At 32.4% G+C, this 14,301-nt stretch overlaps 1 protein-coding gene across 1 annotated transcript; it reads right to left on the bottom strand.

Annotated features, from left to right (window-relative positions):
* Positions 1-803: 803 nt before the first annotated feature.
* LOC106710718 (beta-galactosidase) lies at positions 804-11,974 on the bottom strand. The gene is made up of 14 exons (XM_045686976.1): positions 11,958-11,974; positions 11,318-11,507; positions 7,088-7,229; positions 5,507-5,664; positions 4,796-4,946; positions 4,289-4,352; positions 4,103-4,197; positions 3,715-3,888; positions 2,806-3,031; positions 2,592-2,710; positions 2,066-2,341; positions 1,633-1,767; positions 1,133-1,342; positions 804-1,016 (listed from the first exon to the last, which is right to left on the bottom strand). The coding sequence occupies exons 3-14, from the start codon at positions 7,217-7,219 to the stop codon at positions 807-809; spliced, it is 1,950 nt and encodes a 649-aa protein (XP_045542932.1). The 5' UTR covers positions 7,220-7,229; positions 11,318-11,507; positions 11,958-11,974; the 3' UTR covers positions 804-806.
* Between the last annotated feature and the right edge of the window lie 2,327 nt (positions 11,975-14,301).

Here is a 14,301-nt window from a genome sequence, read left to right as displayed (position 1 = left end):
CGCGTCTCTTTCTTACATATAACAATAGTTATAGGTTGTCCCACTCGACCAACATATGTAGAGATGCCATGCTTTCAGTTCGTTCTATATTCTTCAAACAAGAAGTTCGCTGCACATGAATGGCTAACCTTTAGGACATTAAGACTTAAGTTACGTTTAGTCTACTGTTTAGTTTGTCGCATAAAATGAAAAGAATGTTTAACTTTCTTTACAAACCTCCATTGTTCTTGTTTATATTTTGAACCATGCAATATGTGTCTCGTCCATCATGTCGTAGTTAATGGACAGGAATCTCACTTTTAAAATTATTTGAGAAATGATTTAACTTGACACAATTCGGTTATGGCTCACGTGTGTTACCCGTAAATAAGGTCATCGAACCGCTAGGAAAAATTAGGCAGCGGCTGCCAAGGACTCTAAACTTAAATCTAATCTGACAATCATGTGTTCAATTATTGGTCAGAAATGTCTATCTAGTACTTATATCCAAAAGACGTAGGTCATGTATCTCTTTCCTCATCAAATGACAAAGTCTAGGATATGTAAAATTTTACCTAAAGTTTTACTAGATTTACTGGAATGTCCAAAACGGATATTACATCATTACCGATATTCACATCTTCTACTTGCAGGCTGATGCTGTTGCCATCGTTGTTGAATTAAACTAGCATTTAACACCACCTATTTATTATAATACCATTTTTATTTATAAGTGTTTAACTAAAAAAAAACATCCATCAATTAACATCAATTTTATTAACAATTCAATTAAAAAATTGCAAATTTTATTTATTAATAAAATTAAACTATGGTAATTTGCACATATATCCCCTTCTATTTAGAACGGGCGTGTCGATGAATTGCATTGTCGTTTGCTTTGGCACGTCTTCTAATTCTAGCACTGAGATGGTGTTGTCTCCAGTTCGGAGCCACACGCCCGGCACATAAAGGGTCACCTGAGGTCCCACGCCGGGCCAATAGCGGCCCAGATTGTTACCATTTATCCACACGTAACCCTGAAATCAATTTATATTTCATTTGTTTTAATTATAATGTCATTAAAGTTTGCTAATTACTATTACATTGTTGATCTGTGAATTTCCATAATATAGGATGTCAATTTATAGCTTACCTTTCCCCAACCGGTGGTATCTAAGTAAGTGTCCAAGATTTTCATATGACTCGGAATGTGGAAAAATGTTTCAAAAACAACGGGACCTTCTTTAGGATCTATTTCATCAGTTTTAAAACTATGTAGCCCTACAAAATTTAAGGGATAACCAGTCACGGACCATTTACCGTCGAGGACTTTGCCATTGTATTGGACTGGACTAAGAATACCCTAAAACAAAAAAAGACAGGTAAAATGGAGGCAACGGTAAATTTTGCACCGTTAATAAGTAGGCATTTACTGACAAAGTGTAGTAACATTTCTTTTTAATTTTATTATTTACATACTTGTTACATTTATTATATTTACTTATTATTATTAGTTTGCAATTTATATGTTTTATGTGACTAAAATTACTAAGAAAGAGCCTGAAAAGTTGCGATTTTTTAAGAGTAATGTTTCAAATGTGATAATGAGGTTAAAATGTTGCATGACTGTATCATTTGACAATTTATACTCACTTTGTAGTCATGAAGGCGATTACCATAATTGATACGTCCTTGATTTTCCACCAGTAAAGACAGAGTCGATCCGGGTTTACTTTTCAAGTTGACGGTGGTTTGCTTGCAATTTCTATAAATAACTCCTTGTAATTCCTGAAATGTATTATTAAAATTAGATTCAAACAACTTAATAATAGCCTGCCTGAGTTAAAAGTAAACCTAGTATTTTTAGAAGTCTTTAAAAACATAGTTAATACATATATAAAGTCGCTACTTGTGTTTTATTGCCATTCCAAAATAAAACATTTATTTTCTATTATAATGTTAAATCTCTTGTTTGTACTATTTATAAATAATTTTATAAATACATACCAAAATTTAAATTGCTATTTAGACACTGAAACATAGACATCGAAAATTATATCATCAAACTTTCTTTAAAATAACTTACTTTATCAACATAGACGTATACAGTGTCACGTGGCTTCGTAATAATTAATTCTCCGCTTGTATCATTCACTATTGTTTCATAAAGTAACAACCCAGCTCTTTGTCTCAAAGACTCGAACGTGGGTAGAGTAGAACCCCTTACTTCATTATATTTCTTCCCTAAATGACTGCGTCCGTTTATACTTAAAATGCTGCCTTTTGGTTGTAAAATAACCTCACCGTATGCCGCTTTTTTAGATATCACTGGCAGTGGTATGCTCTTCACTTCTGAATAGTACTGGAAAAAAAAATATTGCAGTAATATACTTTAAACTTTTATCTTTTAAGGTACAATTTTCATCGTCATACAATATTCTTCTTTCTAAGTAACTTAAGTTTGCCCTTAATTTAATTTACAGAATCTTGGAATAACTCAAATTAGATAAACTTATTTAAGCATATTATGTCTATGTCTTGAAAGATAAAATTTACGGATATTTTAGCTTCTGAAAATGTCAAAAATTACTTTAAATAAAATTTAAACATACTGTTGCTAATGTATCTCTTATGAGATAATATTTCTCCGTTGGATCTCCAGCTTCGGTTAATGGGGCGTCATAGTCGTACGACGTAATGTCAGGTAAATAAGACCTATCGTAATTGGCACCTGAAATTTATATAAAAAGTAATTAATCAACGGCGTGAACGTATGTAACATATATATTACAAGATAGAAAGAGTGTAACTTAAATATTTACTAACCAGAAGTAAATTCGAAGTTAGAACCACCAAAGAACATGTAGAAGTTAACATTGAATTGGTTGTCCAATAAGACGCGAAGCGTTTCCACTAAATGTCGTCCCGATATCTGCTGCAGCGATTCATTCCAATGTGTGAGCCATCCGGAGTAATATTCAGAGTTCATCAGTGGCCCGTGCGGGAAGTATCGGCGGAATGTTCGCTTTGCTCTTCCAACGTCTGAGTAACTCTGGAGAGAAAATTTATAATATTTTAAAATCCTAAAAATCAAGTAAAATTAGATTTTCTTTTGTTTTAAATCACCCATTGTCTCCCTGTCTCGTTCCCATTTTGACGAAACAACCATATAATAAGCGCTGAAAGCAAAAATGTCCCTAATTTCCGCAACAAATTTTGAAGCTATATTCAAAATCTACTAGTCTTCTAGTTATTTAAAAAAAAAACAAAAAAATGGGACCCACCTGCAAGCACTTCCTTTCGATTAAAATAATTTTTATCAAAATCGGACCACCAGGGGCCGAGTTTCGCGGTAACACACATAAAAAAAAAAAAAAATACAGTCGAATTGATAACCTCCTTCTTTTTGAAGTCGGCTAATAATTGATATATTAGATTTCTTAGTCATATCTCTACGCATTCTAATAGACATTTAAGTACTTAACGTTATTTTATAATTAAAATTTTATTAAAATCTCGGCTTATCCAGAAGGCTCAATATAGCTATGAAGAATTAATTGACTAAAAAATGTGTGTTCATTATTACATTATCCCTTTAGTAAAATCCACAAGTGTAAATGTTTGCTTATGTTTAATAGACATTTAGTTACCATGAGATTGACTGTATAACTTTTGCTTTAATGGCCTGTATTTTTTATATTACCAATAAAATTGTATTTATTGTATTGAACTTACACCAAAATCTATAGTAGGCACGGCGCCGTCAATTGAGCCGCTGAGGAACATGGATGGGTCTGTACCGTCAGTCGTGTACAGTAGGGCTTTGTCACCTACGTGCTTTAACAATATATCACGAACCGCTCCCATATATTTCTTGTCTCGTCCGTAACTACCGTATTCATTTTCTACCTGTAATTATAAATAGTTAGTTAAAAGACTAGTCATTTTTATGGGATAGTGGCATACATCAAGGGGATAGATTTTTAGGCACTAAAGATTTTTTAAGGCACTTTATAAAAAACATGAAAATATTTTGGACAAATGTCATTTCTACGAGTACAAGAACTTGGGAGTACGTTCTTAGTTTTTGTATTACATATTCCTACATAAAATAAAGATGTACCTGAACTAATATAATTGGTCCGCCATTTCCAAGCAATAATGGTTTCAAATAAGTAAACAGTTTCGCCATCCATACTTCAGTTTCACGAATAAAATCTGGATCAATCATAAACTTGTATTAAATTTGTATTCAAGTTGATTTTAGTTGATATTAATATTAATATTGCTGCAATGTTTGAACACAAACCTTTATCAACAGTGCGTAGTCTTATGTTGGGATATTTTCCAAGCAACCAGTATGGCAATCCGCCCTGAAAAAAGAAAAAAAAAATTAAAGTTTTACTGTATGTAACATGAGGAGTATAAAAGTTTTTATCAAGTGTGTAATAATGTCCCACGAAAGCGTGAACAATTAATTGCTTCAGTTGTTGTTAAAAATTGATTTATAATCTGTGAAATCTATATATATAAAAGAAAGTCGTGTTAGTTACACTATTTATAACTCAAGAACGGCTGAATCGATTTGACTGAAAATTGGTAGGCAGGTAGCTTAGAACCAGGAAACGGACATAGGATAATTTTTACCCCGTTTTCTATTTTTTATTCCGCGCGGACGGAGTCGCAGGTAAAAGCTAGTGGTATTATAAATTAAACTAATATACAAATACAAACATTGCCATTTTGTATTTGTACTTAGATTTTTTGAAAAGGGATATCTAAATAAATATAAGATAATCTAAATAAAAGTTCGTACTAAGTCTCTCTCAGCGCATATGTAAGGTCCAGGCCGCAGCAACACGTGCAAACCTTCCTCGGCTGCGATCTGCACAAAGCGGGCGACGTCCCGGTCCCCTTCGAATATGTACTGTCCTTCCTCCGGCTCGTGGTAACTCCATTCAACGTACCTGGTTTATTAGCATTTAACTAGGTGATTGCAATGGGGGCACGCGAGGTCGTGATACTTCTTCTAAAGACACGATTAAGCGTCGCAACCTAACTGCAAGCTAGTATGACTAACATGAACATTGTTTCTTGGTATTATATTATTGTTTACGACATTGCAAATTAATGAGAACTACAGTAAAAAATATCGACACCTAAATGTACACACACGACATAACACACAAATTTATAAATTCTATACTTTTTAAATTCTTTTGCCACTTAATTGACGACAGATTTTCCGCACTTTGCTAAAATTAGGACTTTTTCTTAATTTTTACAAAATTTGTTGCTTGTTTTAAAATAAGTTGTTAACTTCAACAAAGGAATTGAAGTAAGAAACCAATCTGGAATAATAGATTTGTGTAATATTAATTGGATATTTTTATACTTAAAAATGTTCTTAGTCCTTAGACACTTTTGATCTTTGTTTTCGTACTTAAGATAGTTTTCGTATTCAAAACTGAGACAGACAAAACTGAGACAGTTGTGCTAATTGAGAAAATATTATCAGTTAACTTACGTAGACACAGAGTTAAGTCCTGCAGCTTTAAGTTTACGTAATCGATCCCTCCAGTAGGCGGCCGGCAGCCGGAAGTAGTGGAGGGAACCGGATATGATTCTTAGCGGCTTGCCATCCAATACAAATTCGTCGCCAACCACGCTTATGTTACGACCAGCCTATTAAACAATACACTTACGAGTTTATTGACAAAATGATACACCTATTCCACCATCCCGAGGTTTTGTTTATAGGACATTACAATCTTTGTAGACCTAGTCGTCAAAATATTTACTAATAGATAAAAAAAACTAATACATCTTTGAGATCTTATACTATTGTCCCAAGTGTTTGGGCACATTTTTATTGATCGAAACGTTTCCAACGAAATTAAGCTCATTGTGTTATTTCAACCAATATGTGAAATTTTATTTCTTAAATAATTAGAAGAATTAAAAAAATGGATATGAATAGCTTTAACAATAGGAATTATTATGCACAGAACACAAAGGCTTCTATTGAAAACCTTGGGAAGATGCGAATGTGTAATTTGAACAGGTGCGGCCTCTACAGACTTAAGTTTCCCATTAATAACCTTTTTGTTTTTAGAATTCGTTGACAACCGGTTAAGACTTCACTTATTTTTGTAGTCATTGTTAAAGATGTGAAGAATTATGTTAACTTATCATACCCATAATTATAACTACACATTGTTAACCAAAATGATTTATTTAAGTATACCTATATAACAATGTTTTGCAATTTATATGAATATATATTATATATATTATTTTATACACTATGCTTATATAATACTTGTATACGTTTATATTTTATTTTTCAATTAAAATAACAAGGGTGACACAGTGACCCGAGGTGGTCCTTGGCCTCCGACAAGAAAAGTCTCCACTTTCTCCTAACCCGCGCCGTCCCGACCCAGTCCCGGACCTGTAGCTCCCGAAGATCTTTATCCACCTCATCCATCCAGCGATTCCTGGGATAGCCAATTGGGCGTCGACCCATGTTTTCAATTAGTTTTTGATTTTTTAATTTCGAAAAGAGTCATGACACCTTTTGAATTTAAACTAAATTAACCTAAATCAAAATGGTTTTGATATTATCTGTATTTATTGTTTGTTATATACCGCCTACTAATACGATAATATTATAGATATGATAAAAATGAAAAACCTAATTAACTAGTTATCAATGAACATTTTAATTAATCGAACCACATGGCTCGAATCATGCCTATAACATGATATTTAAAAACGATTTCCAGCACATGGTACCAAATTTTATGATAATAGTTCAAACTGTAATTCAATGGATAAAAAAGTATTAATAATAATGAAAATTTGAACATTATTATATATGTAGTTAACACATCTCGATTTTTTATCGATTTCGCCTAGCCCCAGACACGATAATGCCAAATTTTCAATATTCCTGTCCAACGACCAAATCCAGTGTTGTATTACGACAGGAGATAAATTATATAGCATTCATAGTAATGTTAGTCATAGCTTAGCATAAGCTTAAAAGTACTATATAACTTTTAGTGTTGGTTGGAGACGGAGTGAGGAGGTGAAAGTGTAATACCTGATCAATCATAGGTCCTGTGTTGAGTGCATTGATGACAACAGGATCGCTGAATTCAGCTCGAACTGTCCTCAGGTGCACGGTCAGGCAACACACCACCGACAGAAGTAGCTTTGAATTACACACGAACATTGTCGACGATCTGAAAGTAAGAAAGTAAACCACAGAAAAATATTTATTACAACAAAAAAGTTAAATTTTTTTAGTCATACCACAACTGAACAACGAAAATGTGTCAAAAGGTACCAAATCTTACTAGTATTTTAAATGCGAATGTTTGGATGGATGTTTGTTTGAAGGTATCTCCAGAAGGGCTCAACGGATCTTGATGGAACATGGCATAGATGTAGATCATAGTCTGGAAGAAAACATAGTCTACTTATTTTTTTTTATATTTCGCGCGGAAGGAGTCACGGGCAACAGCTATTTTATTTATATATGTTTTGTTGCCTGACTGATAGAATGGCAATGTTTCGTGGGTATCGAAGTATGAATGTGTGCGTGGCATATTTATAATGCAAATACATTGATGAAGGAGATTTTTAGAGTGATTTTCGTATTCCTCCCCGTAAATTTAGATTAGTTATTTTTTTATTTATTACTAGTTTCACCTACGTACGCAAGAAAAAAGTAGTCAATGGAATGTTAAAGATGATATAAATTTACAAATCGTAATAGACACTACATCAATTGGTTATTTGAGGTCGCGTCGTTTGATCTCTAGTATAGACAGCTAGAAGCTAATTGAAAACACTTTTTAATGCTAATGGATGCTATGCTCTAAATGCAAGTGATAGATTAATTGCCTATCAGGTTTTCGTTCCAATGTTTTTTAATGTCATAAATGATGAATTTATCAAATTAAATGTACTATAAATGCACAGTGAGACCGAAGAAAGTATGGATGGATTACGTGAAAGAGATATGCGTAAAAAAGGAGTGAATTTAGATATTACGGATGTATGGATGGGTAGTAGTAGTACAATGTTGTGTCGATCCCCGTAAGGAAAAGAACAAAACGATGATGATGATGAAATCATGGACGAATCATACTGCCCAACTCTGCTAGTCTAATCATTCGCCATCTACAGCTATGTCTATACCAGTTGTCTACAAGCGCACTGGTGTAGACATAGCAAAGACATAGTAAGTAAAAGCATTATAAAAGTGTATTTCACTGCCAAGAAACTATTTGATTAGTATGCATTTGAGTTAAGGTCGCCTGTAAATAACCTTTCGCAGACATTTAAATATCTATCACGATCTAAAAGGGACTCAAAAGTAACCACAATAAAATCTTACCTTTAGACATTTAGGGGATGAATTTTAAAATTAATTTCTGAGTTCTTGCCTACTTCGTAAAAGAAACCTCTGTGAAAAATTTTCAGTCTCTAGGCCTAGTTGTTTGGTCTGTGCGTTGAATCAGTCAGTCGTTTTTTTCTTTCTTATGTTTAAATAGAAAAGATAGTAGTAAGACATAGATTGAGTATGTTTTTACGTTTGTTAATTTTAATTAGAACAATGTAATTAAAATTAATACCACAATTAGTTCTAGAACCAAATTACGGTATAATAGGTAAGTAAATTGTAAGAACTTTTACAGTTTTACGTTCAAATGAATTAATTAACGAAATAAATATAATAATAATAATATGCATATTATTACGCATTTTATATATCCCAAATGTGAAATTCTGTAGTTAATAAATTGAAAAACCATAAGTATTAAAAAAGTTAATTGTACTCTGAATAGAGCTGAAATATGAATTGATATATGTAATTGATTAATATAAAAATGAATTGCTGTTCGTTAGGCCCACTAAAACTCGAGAACGGCTGAACGGATTTATCTTATCTTAGTCTTGAAATGTTCGTGGAGGTCTAGGGAAGGTTTAAAAGGCGAGAAAAAATCGAATAATTTCCGGGAATACCCAAAAACAGCCCTTTTCTATTTCTCATACAAACGTATCCCTTGGTCACCCCATCACGCGTGAACGGCTGAACCGATTTCACTTTTTTTTTGTTGTGTTTGTTATTGTCAGGAGAAGGTTCTTATGACAGGAAAGATTTAAAAAATTTAGATCGATGAATGGATGGATAATGATTCCGCGCAGACGAAGTCGCGGGCGACATCTAGTTGGTTAATAAAATTCAGTTTATTATTTTTAGTGATTCTTACTTTGAATTTGCACTCTGTTGTTTTCAGTACGAAGGGGCACCATAACATGTATTTAAAATGATTAAACTAGCGGTTACTCATGAAATCATCTGATAATAAATGACGACGTAGTCGAAAGATGGCATGGCCCTAACTAAGTTGCACAGGTCAGTGAGATTTTAAAATGATGATTAATTTATCATTGGTTTCTGAGAGCAAAATCCTTTCATAAAACATATCGTCATCCCTCTCATTACCTTTGACAAAACAGAAATAATAGTATGTTTTAAATAGGGATTTTGATCGTAGAAATCAAAGATATTAGCAATCTGTCGGTAACTCGTGTAAATATAACCTCGTATGCCAAATCCGAATATCGATTGTAACACATATCTGTAATTCATTGAATATCTATGGCGCGTTCACTAATTGCCGGATATTGAAATAATTTACTGAGCGATCTAAAAATATCATGGCATACTAAAGATGATCGATGCAAAAGAACTTGTAAATTGTAAATATTACTTTCTGCTTCTGTGACTAAAGTTTAAAAAAGTAGTCTCTCGGATTGCATTAACCCGGTTTTAAATGCATCTATTGAAAGTTTTTTTTTTACTTGGACATACATTGGAAATATATATTCTAATTTATTTTTTTAGGAACAAACCTACTCAAGCTTCCTTAGGACGTAAAATCGAAGTTTTATAGAAATCTTGCCACGTTGTTATTTAGTAATTTATAGAGCACGGTGATACGAGAATTGAATTTTATTTATATAAGAAGACTATATATATGCTTTGAATCAAGAATTATCATCTTGGTATGTGATCGCTAAAATAAAAACGTTTTATTTATATCTTCATAATTGTTTGTGCATCCGTTTTTGTATGTGTAAGTAAATTAAAGAGATAATGAACAATCGATTTATTAATTATATATCGATAGACATTTTAAATGAAACAGTGAACTTTAAATATTCTATCCATTTCGTCTATCAAAAATAAAACTAAAACTTTTAATATTAATTCGATTTCTAAAAACAAAAGTTTGCTTAAATTAGATTTAAATTGAAAGTGACTTTCAATAATTTCGGTACATTTTAAATCAATAAATTAACATGAAGTTCATTCTAGGAATAATAAGGGATTTCAAAGTGTGCCGAAAATCATCTTGAGAATTTCTTTTTTGAAAAATGTTTATGTTTATAAGTCGAGATAAATCATAAAAGAGAATCATACTGTTAATAATAAAATACACTGGAATAATGTATAAATGGTTTTTCCTTAAGATTTATATATTGTTTTGTTTATAAGAAAAATAAAATAAATTAATCGCCAGTTTAAATCAGGTATTTTGTTTTAAGGTATTCGTAAAGGTTTTAAGGTATAAGGTATATTTCAGATATGTTGTTTTGTTGTTTTAGTTTTTAAATCAGGTATTTAAGTTTATTTTTTTACATTAAAAGTAGTATTAATAAGTACTATAATTTCGACAAATTACTAATATAGCTATTTTGTTAGAAACAAAACTGTCGACAAGTTATTTTTACTTGATGTTTGTGATGTACACTTTGCTTTAAATATTAACGACAATCTTGTAAGCTTAGTCGTAAGTTATAATGTGAAGACGGCATATCTAATGATGGAATCTCGTAATGTAATTTTATATAATATATCGAAGATGGATCTATACATTTGGACTGGAGTTTCTTTCTATTTTAGAACGTGATTTTTTTTTCTTATCAGCAAAAACGTTTAATCACACCACTTGCATTATTATTAATGTGTCAGTGATATTGATTTTATTACGTTTCCATTTTGTTTTTTTTACACACGCCAAAACGATGCTAATAGTAATTAAACCGCTTCTATAATGTCGGGCTTCAGCAACTAGCACAAAAAAAAGTTAAAATACTCTTAAATTTTTTATGATATAATTTAAGGAGGTGTATTATCTTGTTTTGTTTGTACTCTGCATTTAAAGGAGACTTTTTAACGCATAAATAGATTACATATTGACTGGAGTATAATTAATTTAAGAATGGACGTTGATAAAATGCATCGATGGCTTACCGGCGGCGGAGACGGTGGTGTGCGTCGCCTAGACGCTGGTGCCAGTGACCTCCCGGCCCCGACTACAATCACGGCCGAGCACCGCTAAGTATGTAGATTACTAAAGCAGGTCTTTGCTTAGCTAGTGTTTTCGTTAAGCTCCCGACACGACCGCTCGCCGCGACACTCCCTCTGACACTCGACTCCGTCCCTTCGTACAAGTATAACATCATATTTTTGTTGTTGACTCGATATGCATAATTAAATCGTAGTCTAGGTAGCAGGAGAATTTTGTGTTATTTTAAAGTTTTATTTTATTTTACTTTGAAAAATGACTATTAATGTTGTCTTTTTGTAAACCGGTAACTATATAGATCATGAATTTTAATTCTGTGACTAGGCTAAGTAAGAATACGGTTACAAGCAAGATATGTGAACACGCAAGCAGACTAACAAGTTAAATGTGACATATGCTAATCGCTATTACAAAAATATGTTTTATTAAGAAAACAAATATTACCCTCAGATAAGTAATTAACGACTGGCCAATGTTTGACTTACTGGACTTGCCGTTCAATGTATCTACGTATGCATTTTTAAGTCTTGACGAGAACTAATTTTAATTAAAGTACATATTAATAAAAAAATAAACTTGACGTACCTGTAACTAATGGCTCATAGAATAATGCCGTTTATAGATTATCTACCTTCTTCTATTTTCTTACTAAATGCTCATAATGGTGTCTTACGCAAATGTACTCTTTGTAACACACACCATACATGTCTTCTGCATTGTCGTAAAGTGCTAATTAAATTTGATAAAATAAAAAACGCCTGAATTATTAAAATAGCTAATCCACTTATCAATAATTTCGCAATTTTACTCGTATAACGACTGAAATAAATAAAAACAAATTGAAATATAAGAGAAATATAATTATGTAGGTACAGAATATGAAGGAAACCTAAAAGACAAAACCTTGAAATTCTGACGTTGAAATTAAAGTCATGCTTTGTCAAAAGTGGTTACAGTCTAAAGTACTAAGACATCACTAATTATCGTCATAAACGAGTCACTAGAGTTGGGTATTACATTATGCACGTCTAGTCGCCGATGTCAAAGGTTCAACGTTCCGTTACCACCTTTCCAATCATAAATTGGAAGAAACGTGTCTTGAAATACAATTCGTTTGCTTTGAAATACAGATTAATTAGTTATTAAAAAAATAAAACGATTGTACATATATTTATACTTTGCACATCACATTTTTTTTGTTTATTCTGTTTTAGGGTAATCTCCTGAAATGACGATGTCGAGAAAGTATCTGATGCAGGCGTGCATATTATACGTTACTTTTATTTCCGCGCTGATGAAGCCGCGGGCGTCTCGTATCGTTTTCAAGAATTTATTACGAGCAGAGCTGGGCATTAACTCGTTAATCCGTTAATCGTTAATTAACGAAGTTAACATTTTGCTTAACGGATTAACTTTTAAGTTAACTTCAAAAAGTGTTAACGCTTTTGTTAACTTCCGTTAAACTCAACTTCCGTTAATAAAAGTCCGTTAATCGTTAAATTAGAAACTTGGAGACGTGCTGTCATTTTGTTTAAACCACGCGCCACGCCACGCTCGTAAGTTCAACTATGTTGGGCGACTGTCAGCGACTCGAATGGTGAACGAACGAGTTGATAATTGATATATGTGAAGTTCACGTGCAAGTGTGATGCATCAGAGCGTCCGGGAAAGACGTGACCAACAGGACAAAATCAAAAGATGGCTCGAAATAGTATATTTCAAATATGAGTCTATAAAAGCACGAGTCGCCTACATTCCGAACGCTCTTCGTCCCTGCAATACGCCACTTTTTGAGCAACTGTATTAAAAACACTTTTTTACTCGTCCTTTTTCTTTAGCTTTTCCAAACTCGTGCGTTCTCTTTCCGAACTGCCAAATAATGTCTATTAAAAAGAAAAAACCAACCACGAAGTTTTTACAAAAAAAAAAATCATTGAAGTTTTTATGATTCATGCAAATATTTCTAAAAAAAGCTCCTAATTTATTACAATATCAGATTTAATGATTTGATTCAATGAATTAGGTTGGTTTTATTTTATTTCATCTCATTAAAAATCATTTTCATTTCATATCAATAGAAATAATCTACCGAAGACTTCGCTGTTGGGGCATAGTTCCCCTTGCCTTCCCAGAATGGGTGAAGAAAACATAAAAAAATCTCTGTTTGTATTCTTTTACGGTTGGCGCCATTTTCCAAACATTTTAGTTAGTTGAGTTTATTGTGTTTTTCTTATTATATTAAATTGCTTCATTTTTTCGTAACTGTATAAAAAATAGTTGTTTAGTACATGGGCGGAACTGTCATTACAACTTGTGCCAACTGTCAAACCTCACCTTCGGCTGCGCCTCGGGTCGGGTAGACATTTGTCGGAACACTTTGCAATGATAGGCTTTCCGTACTCGTAATGAAATATACTATAATGCATTCATACTTGTCTCCAATACTAATGTTTTATAGAATTAAGATTAATTTTCATAATTAAAATAATCAAATTAATATTTTAAACAAGTGTCGCCACCATAAGTGTGAAAGTAGTATGTATAATTTTGGTATGGTTAACTGTTAACGATTAACTTTAACTTGCGTTAAATTTTCGAGAATTTAACGCTCTAACGATTAACGAAGTTAAATTTTTAATTAACTAATTAACGATTAACGAAGTTAACTTTTCGATTAACTGTGCCCACTTGTGATTACGAGTTTTACATTTGAGTGTTTTATTTCTACTGGATGTGTTTTTGTATATGTGTTGTGATTTTAATATATTTAATTGATGTCCATTTTCACCAATTTCATAAATTTAGAAGTCCCTTAAGCAGTTCTTATGAGGCCTCTAGTAAGAATTTCGTTGTCCTAACTGTTTAGGTGTCGCTCAAATTCATAATTTCGCTATTATTTTAGAGAGGCATTTAATCAAAGAGACATCTA

Source organism: Papilio machaon, chromosome 4, assembly GCF_912999745.1.
Source record: "Papilio machaon chromosome 4, ilPapMach1.1, whole genome shotgun sequence".
Lineage (NCBI taxonomy): Eukaryota > Metazoa > Arthropoda > Insecta > Lepidoptera > Papilionidae > Papilio > Papilio machaon.
This window is presented reverse-complemented; position numbering and strand designations above follow the sequence as displayed.